Raw genomic sequence first — 25,081 nt, forward strand, 5'->3', positions numbered from 1 at the left:
TTAATGACCTTCATAATTGCAGGTGTTTCTTATACTTTTGCTATGTATGTATGCAGCCATAAAATAGCATTATTTACATGTTTTTGGGTCTGATGTAACTGGTTTTTATATGCAGTTTGATTTTAATTTGTTTTTGGAAATTTCAACCATCTACTCATTTTTACTATTATATAGCATTCCCCTGTATGAATGTAAAACTCTTAACTCACTTATTCTCTATTTTTTTTGAAGTTTAGGTTGTTTGTAATTTTTTGCTAGTAACTAAAACCCCAAGCATTTGTATGTTTTCAAGCATTTCTCTAGGAATTTACCTTCAAGAAAAGTGGCCAGGTCATAGGGCATGGTATTTATTTATCCATTTATCTATTTATGCTAGATAGTGCTGAAGTTATTTTACTAATTTAAAATCCCACCAGTATTGTATGAGAGTTCTAGTTTTTCCACTATCTTCCTCAGACATAATGTTCACATATTCTAGAAATGTTTTTCTAAACCATGTTATCTCAAGTTAATTTGATTTTTTAAAAAGATTTATTTTATTTATTTGAAAGATGGTTATAGAGAGGCGGGGGGGGGGGGGTCTTCCATCCGCTGGCTCGCTCCCCAAATGGCCGCAATGGCCAGAGCTGGCTGATCTGAATAGGAGTCAGGAGATTTTCCAGGTCTCCCACAAGGGTGCAGGGGTCAAAGCACTTGGGCCATCTTCTGCTGCTTTCCCAGGTCATAGCAGAGAGCTGGATCAGAAGTGGAGCATCAGGAATTCAAATCGGCACCCATGTGGGATGCCGGCGCTGCAGGCTGAGGCTTTACCCGATACATCACTGTGCCTGCCCCTAATTTGATTTTTCTATCAGTGACATTACACACTTCTTGTGAGTGTGTGTTTGTTGTTCCAGTTGATGTTTTCATGAATTGAGGAGCATGGTCTGTGAATTCATCTTACTTGTGTGGCTAAATTTTTATTCATTGGATACTGATAGTCATAGTAAATAAAAATGTTCTATAATGAACAAAGATATTGCAGGCTTGTATGTTCCTTTAGAAAAATGTTGCTAACATTTTAGCCTAAAAAAAGTCTAAAGAAGTCTATACACATTATGAACATTTCCATTATTATTGGCATTAAATAAATGGCGTAACTTAGTCTAAGTGGTTTTTTTTTTTTAAGATTTGTTTACTTATTTAGAAAGGGAGAATTACACAGAAAGAGGGAGAAACAGAGGTGGAGGTTGGGAGGTGAGGATCATCCCTCCATTGGTTCACTCCCCAAATGGCCCCAACAGCCAGGGCTGGGCCAGGCCGAAGCCAGGAGCTTCATTCAGGTCTCCCATGTGGGTGTAGTGCCCAAGCACTCGGACCATCATTCCAGGCTTTCCTAGGCCATTAGCAGGCAACTGAATGAGAATTGGAGCAGGCGGGATGTGAACCGTTGCCCACATGGGATGCCAGTGTCTCAGGAGGCAGCTTAATCCACTATGCCACAGTGCTAGCCCCAAGTCTTAAGTGATACAATGAATCAAGTGTGGTGAGATTTGGAACCCTGGCCAACACATGTGAATATCTGAGATTTGGAACCCTGGCCAACATGTGTGAATAGCTGACAACATTTTTGTAGGCTATTTAAAGGTGATTTATCACTTGTCTATGATTAGGTTTCATGGACCATGGGTAGTGTGTAGCCAAATGCCAGTTGTGTCACTTCACACATTTAAGAAAAGAATATTGCCTGCAGTGGTGACTCTTCCTTCTTTTTCTCATCCCCAGGTTGTATCGGAGTAAGATGGACGGTAGCTTTGATTGTGATTGTGGTGAGCTGGAGCCACCTGATCACTAACAAAAGACATCTGTTAACCAACAGCCACCAGGGCTTCCTGTTGAAATATATAGCAACAAAGGAAGAAAAGAAGCAAAACGGAAATAGTGCTTACCAGCACCTTAGAATGATGCTGCTCAGGACCAGTCCAACACTGAATGTATCTGCACTGTGAGGAGAATGTTCATAGAAGCCTGTTGTGTGCATATTTATTCACATTTTTGTTAAATGTTAAATCGTTTAGCACAGTAAATCTGAGTGCATAGTATGTCATTTCATTCCGTTTGAGTTTCTTGAGTGTTTTCTTTAGATGTCTGCAGATTTGCTGCCCCTTTCTTGAACTATGAGTACTGCAATCTTTTTAATTCTCAGTATGAGTAGAGCTTTTTGAGCTTTAAATCTAAGGGGAACTCAACAGGCCCGGTTGCCATATGCAATGAACATCAAGAAACCATCTTGCTATGGAAGCATAATTATTTTTCTTCTCCCTTTTTGAAAGATCTTTCCTTTTGATGCCAGTTTTCTTCCTTGTTTACACAAGTTCAACAATTTGAAAGGAAAAGGCAATAGTAAGGGTTTCAAAATGGCAGAGAAATTTGAAAGTCTCATGAACATTCATGGTTTTGATCTGGGCTCTAGGTATATGGACTTAAAACCATTGGGTTGTGGAGGCAACGGCTTGGTTTTTTCTGCTGTAGACAATGACTGTGACAAGAGAGTAGCCATCAAGAAAATTGTCCTTACTGATCCCCAGAGTGTTAAACATGCTCTACGTGAAATCAAAATTATTAGAAGACTTGACCATGATAACATTGTGAAAGTGTTTGAAATTCTTGGTCCCAGTGGAAGCCAGTTAACAGACGATGTGGGCTCTCTTACGGAACTGAACAGTGTTTACATTGTTCAGGAGTACATGGAGACAGACTTGGCCAACGTGCTGGAGCAGGGCCCTTTACTGGAAGAGCATGCCAGGCTTTTCATGTATCAGCTGCTACGTGGGCTCAAGTATATTCATTCTGCAAACGTACTGCACAGAGATCTCAAACCAGCTAATCTTTTCATTAATACTGAAGACTTGGTGCTGAAGATAGGTGACTTTGGTCTTGCACGGATCATGGATCCTCATTATTCCCATAAGGTATGTGGAAAGGTAGTTGAGCTGGAATTTTAAGCTAATTCACATCTTCAGGAACAGCTCCTTGTGTTTCATTTATGTGCTATTTATAGTTAATTCTATTCAACTTTATATAGTACCTTTTTCCTGATACAGATCTACTTTCATTCACAGTCTCTATGTGTTTGAAGTAGAATGGGATCCTAATTAAATACTAATTCCTGAAAGTATATGGCTAGTTTGTTTTTATATCTGACTTTCCTCTAGTTATATGTAAGTGAAATACAGTCAGCCTTCTGTATCCATGGCTTCCCTAACTAACTGGGTAGCATTCACATGTCTTAGGTGCTGTAAATAATCTAGATATACTTTAAAGTACATAGGGCGATGTGCACTGGTTGTATGCAGACACCACACCATTTTACTCAACGGATTTGAGTGTCTGAGGATTTTTGTTTTGGGGAGTGAGGGGAGATGGTGTTCCTGAAGTAATTTCCCATGGATACCAAGAGACAACTGTATGTTCTTAGCTGTTTGGGACAGAAGTGTGATCCTTCCTGAAGGTAAGATGATAAGCTGTTTAAATTTTTAGGTCTTTGTTGGCCCTTTGAGTCCATACTATTCAGTTATGCCTAGTTTAAGAAAACCTAATTTAGTTTGAAATACAAATATGCATAAACAATTGGCAGTAAGTATAACTAAAAGGAATCATAGCAACTTTCCCTTAGATAGTGGCTGCTTCTTGCACAAGAATTTAGTATTTTTCAAGATTTAGGTGCAATCTTAAGTGGGAATCTGATGTTTAAAATACATAAGTGGAGCTGTTTAGTTGTAAAGAATTCCTGGGAGCTCTGCTTGCTGAGCTTCCCATAGCACCTGTCTAAAATAAGCAAATCTTAGATGTACATATATACACACGTACCGGCCCATCTTAAAGATATTTTTATTTAATTTTAAAAAACCACTAACAGGGAAATTGAGTAGTGAGATGAAATGAGTGGCCATATCCTTTCTAAGGGTTACAATCAGAGACCGTAGATAGAACACTGAATTCAAGCTACACTGTCTTGGACTCCCATTTCTACCTCTAGCTATATGACTGTAAGCTGATCCCTTCATCTCAGTGTTATCTTACCCATAAAGGAGAGTTAACATTTACCATCAGAATTTTTGGGGGTTGAGTATGAAATAAGGCAATATATGTATTTTTGTCATGTTTTCAGTGTAGATTGATTACAAATGGGATATATATGTAATAGAGCCAGGTTCCATCAGCTGCCGGTAAGGGGGTAGGCTTTGGTTTATACGTAGCACCTCTGGTGTGGTCTCCTTGCTCAAAGCAAGGAGCAAGCGTCTGTGCACCTTAATTATATTAAGACTTGAAGTTAAAAATGGCTCCTCTTCTGAAACATGTTTTTTTGTGGCTGAGAGTTTAGCCTTGACTACTTAGAGTATGTTTTGGTCAACACAATTCCTGCCAACATCTTATAGGTCGTATACCCCAGGGAAATTGAACTTCATTAGCTTCCCAAATGGCAAGAACCTTGAAAATAAGCTTAGAAATCAATATGTTGTTTTATGATTTCACATTTACTGTTTTGGTTTTATTATTAGGTCAGGGGTTCTTGAATGAATAAAGTTGTATGTACTGCCCTTTAGTGAAATAAAGTTGAAGTATGTTTTTTGTTTCTTTTTTAGGGTCATCTTTCTGAAGGATTGGTTACTAAATGGTACAGATCTCCACGTCTTTTACTTTCTCCTAATAATTATACTAAAGCCATTGACATGTGGGCTGCAGGCTGCATCTTTGCTGAAATGCTGACTGGGAAAACCCTCTTTGCAGGTTAGTATTTAGAAAAAAAAATCTGAAAGAAAAATATTTTTCATTTATCTATGGACGAAGATCTGTAAAAGTTTTTTTTAAAGATTTATTTATATATTTGAAAGGCAAACTTAGAGATCTTCTTTATGCTGGTTCACTCCCAAAAAGGCTGCAATGGCCAGGGCTTGGCCAGGCCCAAGCCAGGAATCTGGAACTCTAGCAGGGTTGCCTGTGGGTGGCAGGGACCCAGGCGCTTGGGCCATCTTTTACTGCTTTCCCAGGTGCATTAGCAGGGATCTGGATTGGAAGTAGAGTAGCTAGGACTTCAACCAGCTCTCACACGGGATGTGGATGTTTCAGGCTGAGCTTAACCTACCACACCATGATGCCAGCTCCTAGATCTATATAGACTTAAAAACATTGTAGTCCAGAATATTAAAATGAAAAGATAAAATGGTGTTTTTATTATTTAAAACTGAGAAAATTAGGCCGGCGCCGCGGCTCACTAGGCTAATCCTCCGCCTTGCTGCACCGGCACACCAGGTTCTAGTCCCAGTCGGGGCACCGATCCTGTCCCGGTTGCCCCTCTTCCAGGCCAGCTCTCTGCTATGGCTAGGGAGTGCAGTGGAGGATGGCCCAAGTCCTTGGGCCCTGCACCCCATGGGAGACCAGGAGAAGCACCTGGCTCCTGCCATCGGATCAGCGCGGTGCGCCTGCCGCAATGCGCCTACCGCGGCGGCCATTGGAGGGTGAACCAACGGCAAAAGGAAGACCTTTCTCTCTGTCTCTGTCTCTCACTGTCCACTCTGCCTGTCAAAAAAAAAAAAACCAAAAAAACAACTGAGAAAATTATTCACATATTCAATAAATGGGTCACTTTATAAATGTAGTCAAAATGATTTGTGGATCCACAAAATGATACCTGAGTTATATTGTTGTCAGTATTTGTCACTTCTGGTAGGATTTTTAAACTGTTGAAAATTCAAATTTTTATACTGCCTCTCTCCTTCACATGCCAATCCTCCCTATTGCTTGAACTGCCACATCTTGTTGCCTGACTGCTATGACCTTTCAGAAAAATCAGACAAGGAATTTTTTGTTAAGTTTGGTGCTGTGAAAGGGTCTGCAGGAAGTATGTGAAAGAGGCAGGGTGAATACTCCATGGAAAACATTAGGTATCAGAAAGCACAGTATGAGTTTGTAAAGACTAAGTAATTTTTTTTTTTTTTTTTTTGACAGGCAGAGTGGACAGTGAGAGAGAGAGAGACAGAGAGAAAGGTCTTCCTTTTTGCCGTTGGTTCACCCTCCAATGGCCGCTGCGGCCGGCGCACCACACTGATCCGATGGCAGGAGCCAGGTGCTTCTCCTGGTCTCCCATGGGGTGCAGGGCCCAAGCACTTGGGCCATCCTCCACTGCCTTCCCGGGCCATAGCAGAGAGCTGGCCTGGAAGAGGGGCAACCGGGACAGAATCCGGCGCCCCGACCGGGACTAGAACCCTGTGTGCCGGCGCCGCAGGCGGAAGATTAGCCTAGTGAGCCGCGGCGCAGGCCCAACACAGGAATTTGGGAGTGGCATAGCTGGGCATTTCTAGCTCAGGTTGTCTCAGTCAAGGTAAAGGTCAGGGCTACAGACTAAAGTCTCAATCAGGGCCAGAGGACCTACTTTTCGATAGTTTATTCACATGACGGTCACCAAGAGGCCTCAGTGTCTGACCATGGGGGCTTTTCCATAGGACTGCTTGAGCATATTCACAATATGGTAACTTGCTTCCCCAGAATTAATGATACAGAAGAGAATATGGAGAAAAGCAACATTTATTTTTTTATATTCTCACCAGCGGTGTTTTGGAGGATTCAGTTTCTCCACATTTCCACCAACATTTAAGATGGTGTGTGGCTCTTTGATTATAGCTGTCCTAGTAGGTATGACGTATAGGTTGTGATTTTGATTTGCATTTCCTCATTTGATTTGCATTAGTGATTAACGATGTCAAATATCTTCTCATGTAGTTCTTGACCATCTGTGTACCTTCCTTGGAGAATATCTAGATCCTTTTCTGTTTTAAAAATTTAAAATTGGATTACCTGTTTTTTTCTTCAAAGCGTCCTAATTTTCTGCTAAGCATGCAATCTTAGATCTTCCATTTGCTGATTCACTTCCCAAATGGTAGCAATGGCTAGGCCTGGGCCAGGCAGAAGCTAAGAGCTTCACCTGGATCTTTCATGTGGGTGGCAGGGACCCAAGCATTTGGGCCATCTTCTGCTGCTTTTCCCAGGCCATTAGCAAGGAGCTGAATGGAAAGTGGATCAGCTGGGACATGAACCAGTACCCATATGGGATGCTGGCATTGCAGGCTGTGGCTTTACCTGCTATGCCACAACCCTGGCCTCCAGGGTTGTCTTTTAATTAATTAATTTATTTATTTATTTTTTGACAGGCAGAGTGGACAGTGAGAGAGAGACAGAGAGAAAGGTCTTCCTTTTGCCGTTGGTTCATCCTCCAATGGCTGCCGCGGTTGGCGCGCTGCGGCCGGCGCACCACGCTGATCCGGTGGCAGGAGCCAGGTGCTTCTCCTGGTCTCCCATGGGGTGCAGGGCCCAAGCACTTGGGCCATCCTCCACTGCCTTCCCGGGCCATAGCAGAGAGCTGGCCTGGAAGAGTGGCAACCGGGACAGAATCTGGTGCCCCGACCGGGTCTAGAACCCGGTGTGCCGGCGCCGCAAGGCGGAGGATTAGCCTAGTGAGCCACGGCGCCGGCTCAGGGTTGTCTTTTTACTATTGAGTTGTAAGAGTTCTTTTTAGCATCTATGTCTAGATTTATATTTTGAGTTAATTTTTGTGTATGATGTAAGGGGCCAAGCCGCTTTCTTTGGCATGGGGGTAGCCAATTGAGCACCATTGGTTGAGAACACATTCTCTTCCCATTGAATTACCTTGGCATGTTTGTCAGAAATCTCATAAGTGTAAATGCAAAATGTTTTTGTGAGGCCTAGTCTCAGAATGTACACACTGTCACCTCAGATTTGTTGTATATGTTAAAAGTGAGTTACTAAGTATACCTCATGTTCACGGAGAAGGGAGTTGAGTCTACCTTTTGAAGGGAATAGTATCAAAGAATTTGTGGACATATTTTAAAGCCATCACAATAATGAGTCAGAAAATGAAAACAAATTTAAATCTATATAATTTTTTATTTTTTATTTTTTATTTATTTTTGACAGGCAGAGTGGACAGTGAGAGACAGAGACAGAGAGAAAGGTCTTCCTTTTGCCGTTGGTTCACCCTCCAATGGCCGCCGCGGTAGCGCGCTGCGGCCAGCGCACCGCACTGATCCGATGGCAGGAGCCAGGTGTTTATCCTGGTCTCCCATGGGGTGCAGGGCCCAAGCACTTGGGCCATCCTCCACTGCACTCCCTGGCCACAGCAGAGAGCTGGCCTGGAAGAGGGGCAACCGGGACAGGATCGGTGCCCCGACCGGGACTAGAACCCGGTGTGCCGGCGCCGGCCTAAATCTATATAATTTAAAATCATTACATTGTGATTCAAGTCGAAGAAACCGGTTTAGTTTTACTGCTATGGGATTATACAAAGATACTTAATGTTAAGATAGTAATTTGGCAGTTCAGATATTGTTCCAATATAGCAATAGGAAGAACTGGATTAAAAAAAAAACTCTTAAGAAGCTTAATTTTATTTATTTATTTATTTTATTTGACAGAGTTAGACAGTGAGAGAGACAGACAGAGAGAAAAGTCTTCCTTCCATTGGTTCACTCCCCAAGTGGCCGCCACTGCTGGAGCTATGCTGATCTGAAGCCAGGAGCCAGGTACTTCTCCTGGTCTTCCATGCGGGTTCAGAGCTTAAGCGCTTGGGCCATCCTCCACTGCCTTCCTGGGCCACAGCAGAGAGCTGAACTGGAAGAGGAGCAGCTGGGACTAGAACCCGGTACCCATATGGGATGCCAGTGCCGCAGATGGAGGATTAACCAAGTGAGCCAGGGCCCACTTAATTTTGATCTTAAATCAATGTAAATTGTAAACACTAGGAACTATTTGTGAAATTGTTTGAGAGTTCTAGATTGTTGTTTCCTTCCCCTTATTTTTTTCTTTATTTGAAAGCCAGAGAGAGAGAGGTCTCATCCGCTGGTTCATTCCCAAATGGCCACAGTCAGAGCCAGGAACTCCCTCTGAGTCTCCCACAAGGGTGGCAGGTACTTCAGCTGCTTTTCCAGGTGCATCATTAGGAAGCTGGACCAGAAATGGAATAGCTGGGACTCGAACTATTGTCCCAGTATGGGATGCTGGCATTGCAGGTGGAGGCTTAACTCACTGTGCCACAATGCTGGCTCCCTGTAGTTCCTTTTTTCTAACTAGATGCTTTACTGGTATGTTGGTTATTAAGTATATGCTAGGAAAAAAGGGCATCTGAGGGCATGGACTGACTAGGTGTTACTGAGGTTGATGTCTTTTTAATCCATAGAAAGTATCCTAGTCTTGTTTTTCAAAAGTGCATTTCTGTTGTGTTTCCAGATTGTTACTTTGTTGGTGCTCCTATCCAAGGTCAGTTCTTCTGTGCTGTGTTCTTACCCAGGCCTTCACTCCAACATGTTTTTCTTTTGCATCTTCATTTTACTTCTTATCGAATCATTTTTTAATCAGTATTCAAATATTGATAGTGTTCCCAGTCTTAGAACATAAAATCCTTCTCTTCGGACCACACATCCCTCTCAACTACTGTTGTGTTTTCCTACTTAAAAGATGTGTGCATTGTTGCCACCTTTAATTTCTCTTCTTCCATCCTCTGTTGAATATTCTCCCATAAGGCTTTGACCTCCACCAAAACTGTTCTCATAAAGTCACCAGTGACCTTCAGAATGCTGAATTTCTCATCGATTTCCATCCTCATGTTGAGCCATCTCCAGCATGGGTCAGAACTTGTCTTTCCTGGGGCTAGTGTTGTGTTACACATGCTGCTTGTGGAATGTTGATTTGAGTCCCAGCTGTTCCCCTTCTGATCCAGCTTTCTTGCTAATGCACCTGGCCCAGCCCTGGCCATTGTGGACGTTCAGGATGTGAACCAGAAGATGGAATATCTGTGTTACCCCGTTTTTTGTATAACTTTTTTTTAATAATTTGAGGGACATCAGTGCTCAGGTGTAAAACGCTGCCTTTAAAAAAATGTATTTATTTGAAAGGCAGAGTTACAGAGAGGCAAAGGCAGAGAGAGAAAGATCCTCTATCTGCCAGTCCACTCCTCAAATGGCCACAACGGGCAGAATTGGGCTGACCCGGAGCCAGGAGCTTCCTCTGGGTCTCCTGCGTGGGTGCAGGGGCCCAAGCACCTGGGCCATCCTCACTGCTTTCCCAGGCCACAGCAGAGAGCTGGATTGGAAATGGAGCATCCAGGTCACAAACCGGTGCCCATATGGGATGCCAGCACATAGAAGGCAACTTTACCCACTATGCCACAGCTCGAGCCCCATGAATAAATCTTTTTTTTTTTTTTTTTAAGATTTTATTTATTTATTTGAGAGGTAGAGTTACAGACAATGAGAGGGAGAGAAAGTTCTTCCCATCTGCTGGTTCACTCCCCAGATGGCCACAACAGCTGGAGCTGGGCTGATCCAAAAGCAGGAGCTTCTTCTGGGTCTCCCATGCGGGTGCAGGGGCCCAAGTGCCTGGAGCATCTTTCACTGCTTTCCCAGGCCATAGCAGAGAGCTGGATTGGAAGAGGAGCAGCCAGGACTAGAACCGGTGCTCATATGGGATGCCGGTGCCACAGGCGGAGGATTAACTCAACTGTGCCACAGCACTGGCCCCAGCCCATGAATAAATCTTTAAAACAAAACGCCCTGGTATTTCCTTCTCTTTTGTAGTACTTTTCTCCTTGTTTTTCAGCATAACACTCTCTTGATTCTTTCAGTTGTCATTGGTTCATTCCTTGGAGTTACTCAGTGGGAGATTTCACTCTTTTTCATTCCTTTAAGTACCATCCAAATCTGATGACTCCCAAATTTTTATCTTCAGGCCTTGTTGCAGTTGATTTCTCAACAATGTTGTGGTGGATTCGTTTCTGAGAGGAGGAGTGTGGTGGGGGCAAGAGGCGTGGAGTCACCACACAGACTCCCGGAGTTGGGTGAAAGCGGGCTTTGAGGCAAGCAGCCCACAGACTCTTTTATTTCAGTTAGTAGAACAGCTTATATAGCCAAGACCAGCCAGTCCAGTCAAGGGGCGGTCTGTGCCCCAACCAATCACAGCCTGTTGCCAGGCAGGCTCCGTTTGCCATGTGGGTTTCAAAGCCATCCAATCACAGCCAGTTGCCAGGCAGGCTCCGTTGCCAGGTGGGTTTCAAAGCCATTCCTGAGTAACTGACGCTTGCTTGCCAGCGGCCATCTTGGCATGACCTTCTCATTCCACCACAAAGCCTGACACCTCTTCTGAATTCTAGATCATTATCTTATCTTGTGCTTAATGTCTATTCGGATGTCTAGTAACATCTCAAATTTAACCTATCCAAAACTGAGCCTCTGATATTTCTCCCTCATGTTTTGTTGTCTTCCTCATTTCAGTAAACTAGCAGTTCGTTTAGTTGCTCAGGCAAAAATCTTATCATCTTCACTTCTGTTATGAGATCCTGTGGGCTCTTCCTTAAAAAATACATCTGGATTCTAAGTGCTTGTTAGTGCCTTTGTTATGGTTTCCTTCTCCTAGTCCATTCTGCCATTAGGTGTGTCGTGGTCTAACATGGGCCCTCTGGCTTTTCTGCTTCATTATTTGCTGTCTGTAGGCTCATTACCACTTAGCAGCAGATGTGGTCCTAATACATCATGTCATCTCTCTGCTCAAACTGTGTAATGGCTTCCCATCAGACTCCTCAGGCAAACCCTTTATGTTCTGGTACCACTGTGACCTCAACTCCTGCTGCTCACTCCAGCTTCTCCACTTCAGTTGGACTTGTTTCTTGGACACACCGTGTTGCTTCTCTCCTCTGTCCTTTTCCTATCTTCTAGAATTTCTTTTCTCCATGTAAAAGTATTGTGTCTTCCTTAATTTTGAGCTTTTGGTGAGGCCTTCCTTGATCATCCTTTATAAGTTAATGTCCATACTCCCCAGAGTGCTGTCTGTCCCTTCTAGCTTGTTCCACTTTTCTCCACACATTGGGTTTGTCACCATTTGACACACTCTGAATATGCTTAGGAAGTCAGGTTTGACTGCTAGGTTGCCAGCTGCACAAAGACGGGGACCTGCTCTGTTTGGTTCACAGCTGTTTGCCCGAGTGCCCTAATATAAGATCTAACACAAACAACAAAACCTGTTGAGATAATTCGTACAAATTAGTGGGAAGGCAGATACAATCTTTTTTAAAGACACCTATTTGGGTTAAGGTTTCTCCTTTTAATTCTTAAATGGTAATCGTGAATTAGAAATGCTGAGTCTAACACATTACTACACAACTAGTTGTTTCACAAACTAGTCCAGCCTTTTATTTCACTGAAGAAATCAAGTACAGCTAACGCCAGAATTCACATCTCATTGCTTTGTTCGCTACTCAGAGAAAATTCTTAGGATGAGGCCAAATTTCAAGAGTCTGTCCCCTTGGAATTAAACTACATCAGTGAGTAGAAATTGATATAGATGTGCTTTTGAAGTAGGTTGGTGAGATTCAAAGCAGTGGAAGTAACTGATTAATGATTCATTTAAAACTGTCCTACTCCTGGACATAGTATTTATAGTCTGATAAGTAAACATCTATGTTTTATTTGTTGTATTTGTTTTTTTTTCCCCTCAGGTGCACATGAACTTGAACAGATGCAACTGATTTTGGAGTCCATTCCTGTTGTACATGAGGAAGATCGTCAGGAGCTTCTCAGCGTAATTCCAGTTTACATTAGAAATGACATGACTGAGCCACACAAACCTTTAACTCAGCTGCTTCCGGGAATTAGTCGAGAAGGTATTGTGATGCAGGTGTACTGTCAGTGTATGTAAGCAGCCATCTGTGTAGAGATGCTTTAGATTCTTACTCTTAGATAAGACTTTTATTCTAGATAGTCTTCAGACATTCTGAGTTATTGCCTAAAACATCAACTCTGATGTCCCCTTTTTTGACTGAATGCTTAGACTTAGATCTGTTACTTTGTTCCTGTGACTAATTCTAGATTCCAGAAAGTATAGTATACCTCTCTCTCCTGGTTCTAACCTCAAGTACTCTTCCAGCTTGTATTTCTGATTACCTGCCATACTTACATTTGAATGTTGAATCACTGGCTCTTGCCAAGCTGGAGTTGTATGAGGAATACATGGATATGAATATGAATGTGATTTAGATGTGAAAGAATTGAGTCAGAGGGGCTAGCGTTTTGGCTTGGTGGTTAAAGTCTGCCTGCAGTGTTGGCATCTCATATGGGTACTGGTTCAAGACCCAGTTGCTACGGCCTGGGAAAGCAGTAGAAGATGGCCTAGGTCCTTGGGCCCCTACACTAGCCTGGGAGACCCAGAAGAAGCTCCTGGCTTTGGATCAGCCCAGCTCCAGCTGTTGTAGCCATTTAGGGAGTGAACCAATGGATAGAAGACCTTTCTTTACCTCTGCCTCTCAAATAAGATAAATCTTTTAAAAAAACTGAGTCAGAGGAAAGCAAAGATCTTCAGGACAAGGAAGAGATGGAAGAATGAATGAAACTTAAGAGGTTGTGGGTTGGTGTTAGGAGAACTAAGTGGTAAATGTGAAGAGTTTGTGTAAGCTTAAAGGTAGTACAAAGTTAGAATTAAAACATCATTGACCATGACAGGAATTAGTACCCTGTAGGTGAGACAGCCCCTGGTCAGCCAGGTTGACTGCTTGCTCAAGGAATACCTGGATCTGTTTCAGAGTCATTGTCACTACTGCTTTGTCTTACTAAGAGATTGAAGAACATGTAAATAATGCTATTTAATCTGTTTCTTCTGACTTAATTAGGGCAGAAGCTTTGAGTCAGGCTTTCTCATATGTACTTATTGTCAGATTAAGCTAACCATTTAGCAGAGATCTTTGGTGTTCATATAGAAGTGTGATGCACAGTGGGTAAAGTGCCTGAAAGTGATGATTTATTACACAGAGAGGCTGTGTTTCAATTTTTAAAAATTTATTTTTACTCATTTGAAAGGCAGAGGTCTCCCACATGAGGGGCAGGGAGCCAACTACTTGAACCATTGCCTGCTGCCTCCCTGGGTATGCGTTAGTAGGAAGCAGAGTCTGCATTCAATATGGGATGCAAGCAGCCCAAGTGGTGGCTTAACTTCTGTGTCAAACACTTGCCCTTGGGCTGATATTGAGTAACACTGTAGTTTTCTTTCTGGGCAGAGCCCAGTCTGAGGCAGTGGGCATGTGGTAAAAATAATATTCTCCTGTACACTCTGCTTATGATCTTGAGAGGAGAAAAGCAAACAGGATTAATTAAGTACATATGAAGAACTCATAAAACTACAAGGAACTGAGTTCTTTATTTAAAAGACAGAGCCAGAGAGAAATCTTCATCCTGTGGTTCACTCTTCAGATGGCTGCAACGGCCAAGCCTAAGCCTGGAACTCCATCCTGGTTGCTGGCATCACAAGTGGCAGCCTAACCAGCTGTGCCATAACACTGGCCCCTTGTTTTGAAACTCAGATCTTCCATTAGGTGGTTCACTGCCTTACAAATGCCAGGCTCCACCAGGCTTAAGCCTGGAACTTGATTTTAGTCCACGGTGTATAAAATTGGCTGGATTAGGAGTTGGGACTCAAACCTGGCACCCTGATAGGGGATGCATGCAGCCCCAAGTGGCCACTTAACTGCTACATCAGACACCTGCTTAATGTTTTTAAATGAAGATCTTCTTTATCATTTCCCTCTGTACTTTCCATTCATCCTTTCTCTATAGTTTACCATGGGCTCAGCACCATTTAGCATTATTATAGCAGAGAGAGAGAGAAGTACTGTCCAATAATACTTTCTTTTAAGCTTTATTTTCTTGAAAGAGTTAGGGGAGAGACAGAGATTGATCTTCCATCTGTTGGTTCGCTCCACAGATGGATGAAGCTCCTGGCTTTGTGGCCAAGTCTCCCATGTGGGTGGCAGAAGCCCAAACACTTGTACTTTCTTCTGCTGGGGGACAGCTGGGACTTACATAGTGATGGAAACAGTCTATATATACATACAGTTGGTAGCCCCACCGGGCTCGTTTGTTTCTTGTCTCTTCTTTCTGCCTGCTGGTCAGTTTAAGGTATTTTATAGCTTAGAGACCATAACTCTTCAAGTTTCTATTGCCTTGAGACACTGGCCTCTGGGCTAATTGAACAGTTCTCTGGCAGAAGAACCAGGAACCATTTGAAAAGACTTCCTAGATGAGGGTAATACAAGGAAGAACCAACCTGAGTCAGTTAAGAAGAGGATCCTTTCTGGAGTATTGGTTAGTTCCAGAAGGGTAGGATAAGAGGTTGAGGGAGAGACCATAGTGAGGTGGTAGGGATTGAGATTAATGAAGTTTGTCATTCTCAGCCTATTAAGATTGAGGGTATAGAGAGGGGAACCAGGTGTGATACTGCATCTACTTTCCATCAGTGCTCTATGACTAGGGAACAGAGAAGGAAGATGGTGGAGGTGATCCAGGGTTGAATGAAGAATGGTATTAGTGCTAAGCCATCAACGTATATGTGGGTGGTGTAAGGATAGCCTTCCAGTGGGGTGGAGAGCTTAGGAAGGCCCAACAGAATGAGGAAAATGGGGGGTGTGGTTAGATCTGGTGCTCAAGTGCCGCTGGAGTTAAGTACCTCTAGACCGTATGCTTTACTTTATATATCCATTTTATACATGAAGGAACTGAAGTTCAAGTTCAGCCTGACCTACCCACACAGCTAGTAATTCTGATGTGCCAGGATTAGTGTCAGGTTGAGCCAGGTGAACATGCTGTTTGACCAAAACAGTTTGCTGCGATTTAACTTAAGTGGCTGTAATGAGATTGGATTGTATTTCAAATGCCATATTGAAGAAATATCTTTTTCATCTATAAATCAGGTAAGTTATTGCTGACATGACTTACCTTTGGTTGTGTGGTCCTTTTTTCTCCCCTTTGAGTTGGTGGACCTCTTAGTATAATTCAGATGCTCTATTCCTGTTGGGAAGAGGTAAAGTAAACATCCAGCTGGTCATTAAATAATTTTCCCCTCAAAACTCTCCCTCCTTTTGTAGCACTGGATTTCCTGGAACAAATTCTGACGTTTAGCCCCATGGACCGGCTGACTGCAGAAGAAGCGCTCTCCCATCCTTACATGAGCATCTATTCGTTTCCAATGGATGAGCCAATTTCAAGTCATCCTTTCCATATTGAAGACGAAGTTGATGACATTTTGCTTATGGATGAGACTCATAGTCACATTTATAACTGGGAAAGGTAAGTTGACTCTACATTAGAACATCTTTTATGGACCCATAATGCAATGAGTTGTTCTAAAATTATATATGAGTTTCTCATAAGCTGAGTATCTTTAAATAGGCTCCATGTGGTCTAAGTATTTAATCACATAGTTACTGGTTTGGAGGTAAAGTGAGTATTTAAAGGTTAGAAATCTGAACCATTTTAGACTTTTGATTTATAGATGACAACATTGTCTTACCCAGAGTAACTGCTTTTTACATTATCAGAGTAGTATTAGGAGACATTTTTATGACGCAGGGCATATAATTTCCTAATGGCAAAATTAATTTTTAAATGCTTAGAAAAGTCCCCTTTTACTTCATTTTAGAGTTTCTAAATGTCTTGAGAAGCTTTAATATAATTCTGCAGTGAAGTAGGGTGGTAGCATATAATAAGTCAATATTATTTATTGATTTTGTTGTGCAGTCTAATGACAGACTTTAAGATTTCATGTAATTCATTTTTTCCACCTCCTAAAACTGTTGAGGTATTTGTGGCATGTTTATATACATCTGTTTCCAGTTTTTCTCCACATGTCCATTTCTAGCCCATAAGTATTTCCTTTTCACACATTCCCAGACATCTCACAACCTCTAGATTGTCTAGTGAGTTTAAGTCCTCTAAGGTCCTTTCTCTACCACCCTCTTGAACTGTCAGCTGATTTTATATGTGTCTCCATCTGCCTCTGCGTGGTGTGGTGTGGTCACTTTGCCTTGAGAAACCATAAAGAGGATACTGCATTTGGTAGTGCCGCCACAGAGAGAGATTTTTGTATTCATCATGGTGATGTGCAAACCTTCCTTTCTCTTCAGTCTGCCTTAGTAGTTTCTTCAGCTATCTGTGTTTCAAAGTTTTCTTGTTTATGTGAAATGATGATGGAGTTGAACTACAGCCTTACCTTACACCAGTCTTCTTATCCAGCCACTTCGGTTCATCTGTAGTTGTGTTTGTGGTAGATGATAAGTAGTCATAAGAGTGGAAGACTAGCAGTTCTTCATGTGGTTATGTACTTCACTGGCCAGTTCTAGGTATCTTGCCGCCTCATGCCCTGTGTAGCAACACGTCTTCCCTTAGGGCATGGCTTACTCCTTTCAGAGACCTAACACAGAAAAGTAAGCCTCAGTCAATTTGAAAATGAAATCATACACATGGAGTAGTAGTGTGATGTATTAAATTTTTTCAGGTACCATGATTGTCAGTTTTCGGAGCATGATTGGCCTATACATAACAACTTTGATATTGATGAAGTTCAGCTTGACCCGAGAGCTCTGTCTGATGTCACGGACGAAGAAGAAGTACAAGTTGACCCGCGAAAATATTTGGATGGAGATCGGGAAAAGTATCTGGAGGATCCAGCTTTCGATACCAATTACTCTACTGAGCCTTGTTGGCAGTACCCAGATCATCATGAAAACAAATATTGTGACCTGGAGTGTAGCCATACTTGTAACTACAAAACGAGGTCATCATCATATTTAGATAACTTAGTTTGGAGGGAGAGTGAAGTTAATCATTACTATGAACCCAAACTTATTATAGATCTTTCCAATTGGAAAGAGCAGAGCAAAGAAAAATCTGACAAGAAAGGCAAGTCAAAATGTGAAAGGAATGGATTAGTGAAGGCCCAGATAGCTCTAGAGGAAGCGTCACAGCAACTGGCTGAAAAGGAAAGGGAAAAGAATCAGGGGTTTGATTTTGACTCCTTCATTGCAGGAACTATTCAGCTTAGTTCACAACACGAGCCTACTGCTGTTGTTGATAAATTAAACGACTTGAATAGCTCAGTGTCCCAACTAGAATTGAAAAGTTTGATCTCAAAGTCGGTAAGCCGAGAAAAACAGGAAAAGGGAATGGCAAATTTGGCTCAGCTCGAAGCCTTGTACCAGTCTTCGTGGGACAGCCAGTTTGTGAGTGGCGGGGAGGACTGTTTTCTCATCAATCAGTTTTGTTGTGAGGTGAGGAAGGATGAACAAGTTGAGAAGGAGAACACTTACACCAGTTACTTGGATAAGTTCTTTAGCAGGAAGGAAGATACTGAAATGCTAGAAACTGAGCCAGCAGACGAGGGGAAGCTTGGGGAGAGAGCAAGTGAGGAAGGATTTCTGAGCAACAGTGGTGAGCTCCTGTTTAACAAACAGCTTGAATCCATAGGCATCCCACAGTTCCACAGCCCGGTTGGGTCACCACTAAAGTCCATACAGGCCACATTGACCCCTTCTGCCATGAAATCTTCCCCTCAGATTCCTCATAAAACCTACAGCAGCATTCTGAAACATCTCAACTAAAACACTCAGCAGACATATCTCTGTATTCTTCATGAAATGTGTTTTGTTTTTTTTTATTACTAGTGTTTAAGTCATTTTTTTACTTGAATCAGATGGTGTCATTTAGTAAGGATTTTTATTAGTTCTTGGTTTTTAAAATCCAGACTTTTTTTCTACATGTGAGATAGCTTTCATTTTAACTGGCATGTCGTTTGCACACAAAATAAAGAATAGAGCAAAATAATGCAATGCAGGAGGAGACAAAAGAAATGCACTAAGACAAGTAAAAAACATTCTCATAGAACAATGATCTGTTTTACAGGAAACAAATCTTGCCTTGAAATTTACACAGTGAGACTGTACATAATTGCATGAAAATATCTATTTTTTTCCTAAAACATTTTTCATTCATGAGTATTTTCAAGTTTTTCATACTGTACACATTTCTTAAACACATGATACCAGCAGCAACTGAAAATGAATGCCGAATTTGGTACACATGTGTTATCTACCTCAAGGTAACAAGAGTATGTGGCAAAGCATACACCCCTCCCCCTAGTGCTTCACAGTCTGCACTTCTGTTTAGCCAGCGTTAGTGTAGTCAGCTCTTCCTAGTGAGACTCATTCACCGTTCCGTAACGTTCTGGGATTCATTCAAGTGTTAATACATCACATCTTATTTATTTTAGCAAATCATATTTCTGTATTTAATTATAAAAGTTAACTTAGTTTTAAAAAATTTATTTGCAAATCCACTTTTTCCATTTGGCACTATGGTTTGTTGCCTACCTAGGTGAATACATGTCAGCTTGGCCTAAGGCTGTCCACGTACTTAATTTACTTAACTGTTCATTTTAATTAAAGTGCTCACTGTGTATAGGAATTTGTATTTTGGAGGTGCTTGATCTATCTACAAAGAAAAATTAGGAATTACTTTATTATAAAATGCTCCTAGAAGTCTTAATTGTGTTTATTTTTAAAAAAGAAACTGTAATGTTAGACTTGTGTGCATGGAAGTAATTAAGGTACATCATTATTGTAGTTTAAAAGTTGTACATGGTAAGACATTTTGTTTTTACTGTATGTTTTTACTGAATGATCTATTCCCCATCCAAGGCAAGCATGAATAAAATTAGGTTAAATGTAGCATGTGGCATCGCAGTCTCTTAGAATTTGTTTCATCTATTTTATTTTATTGAATACTGTCTGTATCTTTGGTTTTCCTGTTTGAAGAAAAAGGACAAATAAAACATGGCCAGCAAAAATTTTTCTCCCGTTTCACTTTGTAGGTAATGAAGGTTCTTTGTCTCCACACACAGTCTCTGGTGACTTCTCACATTAAAGGGGTGTAAGGCTTTATGTATTTCAAAACTGTCACAAAAATATGTGTAGAAACTTTGTGGAAAGAAATCTTTAGGGGCCGGCGCTGTGGCTCACTTGGTTAATCCTCCACCTGCGGTGCCAGCATCGCATATGGGCGCCAGGTTCTAGTCCCGGTTGCTTCTCTTCCAGTCCAGCTCTCTGCTGTGGCCCAGGAGGGCAGTGGAGGATGGCCCAAGTGCTTGGGCCCCTGTGCCCACGTGGGAGACCGGGAGGAGGCTCCTGGCTTTGGATCGGCGCAGCGCTGGCCGTGGCAGCCATTTGGGGAGTGAACCAACAAAGAGAAGACCTTTCTCTGTCTCTCTCACTGTCTATCACTCTACCTCTCAAAAAAAAAAAAAAAAAAAAAAAACACCTTTAAATCTGCTCTACATCTTCCTTACTTTCACCTTGCTGTTTGCCTTCTGTCCTTGTGTACCACACCAACTCTATTGAGGTCTCGAATTCCACCTTCCCAGTGAGCTGCTCACTGCTTTCAATGGGACTCAGAAGGCCGTTAAAAAGTCTCGATGTTTTCCAGATGGAAACCATCACATGTTGTCTATCTGTCCACTTAAAAAGCAAGCTCTGAAGCCGAGGAGTTGCAGAAAGGAAACGAGGGAGCAATTACTTGGGAAAAAGATGGGACTCTGGGGGTTGGAGCTGGGCACAGAGGCTTGGAACCTCAGGAGGGTGGCACGCACAGGAGGCAAAGCAGTGTGCAGCAGCCATTGGTCTGCTCCATTATGACCATTTTTGTTCTTCTGACAAGCAGCATTAGCTTTCAGTCTAAAATGCTGTCCCACCTGAGGGAGGGAGGCCTGGAAGTTTCTTTGCTGAGAATCTAGCTCCTGGACTTCATCCCATGCAGTACCCCCTCTGCCAGTGGCGCAGCTGTATGTGTTACAGTCTGACTGGTAACTGTGTTTTGACTTCTTCAGGCTGTTGAAGAAGGAAGCTAGAAGGTAAGTACGTTGAAGTCCTTTTTATCCAGTATACCTGCTTTAGGGGTTACTCAGGCTGATATTCACTTGTAAAGTCAGTTTCCACTAAGAACTATACAAGTAAATGGCACTTCTTTTCCCTCTTGCCGTCTTCATGTCTGTGTTAATGAAAACAATACTTTTAAATGCTAGTATTTAAGATTCGGAAACAATTAGCTGATATTAGAATTTAAGGCCAGCATTTCTGGTGTAGCATGTAAAGCTACCACCTGCAACTCTGGCATTCTATATGGGGATTTCTGATCCAGCTCTGTGCTAATGTGCCTGGGGAAGCAGCAGAAGATAGCCCAAGTGCTTGGGCTTCTGCTACCCATGTGGGTGACCTGCAAGAAGCTCCTTATGTCCCCAGCCTTTGGCAGAAGGCTTTTAAGAATTGGGATTGTTTCAGATACTTCATATAGGAATCATGGCATTTGTCTTTTGGTGACTGACTTCACTTAGCCAGGTTCATCTGTGTCTACTGTGTGGCAGACTTGAAGGCTCAGTGCTTTGCTATTATGGGTCTATACCTCAGTTTCTTTGTGCATCTGTTGGACATTTGGCCTGCTTCTACCTCTTGGGCTACTGCGGATGATGGTACAGTGAACACAGGTATGGGAATCTCTCCTCAGTGCCTTGTTTTCAATTCTTTGGATTTAAAACCCAGGATAGGGGTGGCTGGCAGCGGGGGGGGGGGGGGGGGAGTCATAGTTCTATTTTTAGTTTTTTGAGGAACTGCCATTTTCCATTAACGGCTGTACCATTGTATGTTCTCCCCGACAGTGCAGTAGAGTTTATGTTTCTCCACACCCTTACCAACACTTCTTTTCCATTTTTCACACAGTGGCTGACCTAAAGGGCAGGATGATTTCACCGTGGTTTTCATAAACGTTCCCCTAGTGATTAGTGATACTGAGCATCTCCTTATATAGTTAGAGGCCATTTGTGTATCTTCAGGTTCTTGGCTCATTAAAAATATTTTTTTTCATTTTATTCAAAATAGCTTAGACAGCTTTTCCATCACTGGTTCACTTCCCAGTTGCCTGAAATATCTGGGGTTAGGCCAGGCCAACACCAAGAACTTAGAACTCAATCCAGGTGTCCCATGTGGGTGGCAGGACTAGTGGTTTGAGCCATCACTACTGTCTCCTGGTGTGCTCATCAGCAGGATGCTGGGTCAGAAGTGGAGGGCTCTGGACTCCATGTGGGATACAGGTCTGTCGAGCAGCATCTTAACCCCTGTGCCTGCAGCACTGGTTCAAGTCCTGGCTGCCCCACTTCCACTCCAGCTCCCTGCAAATGCACCTGAGAAAGCAGTAGAGGACGGCTCAAGTGCTTGGACCCCTGCCCCCAGGTAGAGAACTGGATGAAGCTCCTGGCTTTGGCCTGGACCAGCCATTGCAGCCATTTTGGGAGTGAAAGAGCAGATGGAAGATGTGTGTGCCTGTCTACTGTCTGCCTTTCAAATTAAGTAAAATCTTAAAAATTCATTCAGCTACTTTGTGTCTTGGGAATTTAAAGTAATTCTAACAGGCTATGACTTACTGCCATTTTGGTCATTGTTTTATGTGTCTTACAGTTATTTCATCCCGCTTTGTATTTCATTTGTTTTTATTTATGTATTTTTAATGAAATGCATTGATTCCTTTCTCATTTGCCTTTGGGTATCTTCTAAGGTGTTTTCTTTGTGGTTGCCATGGGGATTACATAAAATACAGACTTATTTTAAACTGATAGCTTAAACTGCTTCCAAGAACTCTGTGTCTCCTGCTTATGTTGTGTCATAAATTAGATTTTAATGTTTTGTAACCATTACATTTTATGGTTCTTTTTAATAATTTTTGAAATTCTATACTTGAAGTGATTACACACAATTATAGAATTCTGTATTTGTATATTTGCTTTTCCCAGAGAGCTTCGTAGTTTTGTAAGCCTTTTAACTTGAAGGTTTCCTTTTAAAAATGCTTCTAATATATAGAATTTTGTAAACATAGTGTGTTTTAAAATCTCATGATATTGTTATTTGTTTATAACCTCCTTTTTTTTTTGACAGGCAGAGTGGACAATGAGAGAGACAGAGAAAAAGGTCTTCCTTTTTGCCGTTAGTTCACCCTCCAATGGCTGCCGCGGCTGGTGCACGGCGGTCAGCGCACCGCACTGATCCGATGGCAGGAGCCAGGTGCTTCTCCTGGTCTCCCATGGGGTGCAGGGCCCAAGGACTTGGGCCATCCTCCACTGCACTCCCTGGCCACAGCAGAGAGCTGGCCTGGAAGAGGGGCAACCGGGACAGAATCCGGCACCCCAACCGGGACTAGAACCCGGTGTGCCAGCGCCGCAAGGCGGAGGATTAGCCTATTGAGCCGCAGCACAGGCCTAACCTCCATTTTTTTTATTCAACATGTCTATGAATTAAATTTAAATTTAATTGCATTACATTTAATTTTAATCACTGCATTGCAATGTATTCATTATATGACATTTTCCAAATTTTAGCTTCTACAAATGTCTTTGCAGTGAGAATTCTTGTGAACGCATGTAAGCATGTCTCCATGGTATATGTCTTCCCAGAATTGCTGGGTCACAGAGAATCTGTGTTTTCAAGCCTGTGAGATGTCATGTTTCTTTCCAAAGTGACTGTTATTCATGGTCCTGCCAGCAGCTGTGGAAGACAATATGGCTTGAAAATAGCGTTAAAAATAGAATTTTATGGCCCGGCAGTCCCAATTGTGGGTATACAGGTGTGAGAGTTGCTATTCATTCACATCCTCCCAAACAAGGAACAAGTCCTTTCCATTCAGCTCATTCTACCACCCTGGCTCCGCTGGGATTCAGAATTTTTAATTCCAAGCAAGTACATGACAGAAAGTCGTGACTACAGTGTTGGAATCCTTCCATCGCCACTTCAGTGATGGGAATGTTGTGTTTCACATTTGCCATTGCTCCAGTCACTGCACCTTGGCAACAGGAGGTTTAAATCTTAAAGGCTGAGCCAATTACATAGTTTAAAACCCCAAGTCCCATAGCGTAACTAAAAGGAATAAAACTGGAGCATGAATCCAGTAGTGTTTTTTAAATTTATTTGACAGAGTTATAGACAGACAGAGAGAGAAGGGTCTTCGGAATTCCATTAGTTCACCCCCCAAATGGCCGCTACGGCCGGCGCTGTGCCAATCCGAAGCCAGGAGCCAGGTGCTTCTCCCTGGTCTCCCATGCGGGTGCAGGGGCCCAAGCACCTGGGCCATCCTCCACTGCCTTCCCGGGCCACAGCAGAGAGCTGGACTGGAAGAGGAGCAGCCGGGAGTAGAACCTGGCACCCATATGGGATGCTGGCGCCACAGGTGGAGGATTAACCAAGTGAGCCACGGCGCCGGCCCCCAGTTGTGTTCTTAAGATATAACATAGACCTTTGCTTCTAGGTTAAAGGCTACTGCATACTATTGACTCTTTACAAGTTTGTTTCATTTCTAAGTACAGTTTTCCATCAGATGCTGTGCTGGCTATCCTACAGAGCCATTAGTGGGCTGAAGCAGTCACTCCCAATCTAAGCTTTTTGCATTTCTCTTATTTATTTGACAGAGTTAGAGAGAGAGAGAGAAAGGTCTTCCTTTTCCATTGGTTCACCCCCTCCCCCCCCAATGGCTGCTGAGCCGGCACGCTGTGCCAATCCGAAGCCAGGAGCCAGGTGCTTCCTCCTGGTCTCCCATGCGGGTGCAGGGACCCAAGCACCTGGGCCATCCTCCATTGCCTTCCCGGGCCACAGCAGAGAGCTGGCCTGGAAGAGGAGCAACCGGGACAGAGTCCGGCGCCCCAACCGGGACTAGAACCCGGAGTGCCAGCGCCACAGGCAGAGGATTAGCCAAGTGAGATGCAGTACTGGCCTCCATTTCTCTTTACAGTTGAATTCAAAACCAGTGCAGCCTCTACTCTAAATAGGTCTGTCACATATACAGAGTTAGTCGATTTTAGTTACACCCTGGTAGACCTGTTCATGTTAGGATTGCTTTTCATTCAAGTCCAACATTTTCTGAGACTTTGGCCTGACAATACAGCCTACTGGAACACCTTCTGCAGAGGCCTGTGTCTTGCTGCATTTTAACCTGTTCTAGTTGCACAGTGACCAGCTTTGCCATGATGCAGCGCTTTGGAAGATCTGTGTCGACACTGGACTGGGTGCATGAAGCTGCCTCTGAGGCAGTCTGAAAACGAAGCTGTGCGTTCAGCATACCCGGACCAGTTGAAAAGGCAAGAAACACTGGAACCCCACAGTTTACGTTTCGAAGAGACGGCACATTCACCA

At 42.8% G+C, this 25,081-nt stretch overlaps 1 protein-coding gene across 4 annotated transcripts in view; it reads left to right on the forward strand.

The window, feature by feature from the left end:
• MAPK6 (mitogen-activated protein kinase 6) overlaps window positions 1–19,710 on the forward strand; it is an 86,334-nt gene extending 66,624 nt beyond the window's left edge. For 3 of the 4 annotated variants that reach the window (XM_062205928.1, XM_062205926.1, XM_062205927.1), the window contains exons 2-6: window positions 1,765–2,951; window positions 4,626–4,770; window positions 12,539–12,703; window positions 15,953–16,154; window positions 17,362–19,710. In XM_062205928.1, the coding sequence (XP_062061912.1) occupies window positions 2,397–2,951; window positions 4,626–4,770; window positions 12,539–12,703; window positions 15,953–16,154; window positions 17,362–18,463 (2,169 nt within the window). In that variant the 5' untranslated portion in view covers window positions 1,765–2,396 and the 3' untranslated portion in view covers window positions 18,464–19,710. Of the gene's footprint in view, window positions 1–1,764; window positions 2,952–4,625; window positions 4,776–12,538; window positions 12,704–15,952; window positions 16,155–17,361 lie in introns of those variants that run through there. The other variant, XM_062205929.1, reaches the window with a different exon arrangement.
• The last annotated feature ends 5,371 nt before the right edge of the window (window positions 19,711–25,081 follow it).

The sequence above is a fragment of the Lepus europaeus genome, chromosome 11 (assembly GCF_033115175.1).
Source record: "Lepus europaeus isolate LE1 chromosome 11, mLepTim1.pri, whole genome shotgun sequence".
Classification (NCBI taxonomy): domain Eukaryota; kingdom Metazoa; phylum Chordata; class Mammalia; order Lagomorpha; family Leporidae; genus Lepus; species Lepus europaeus.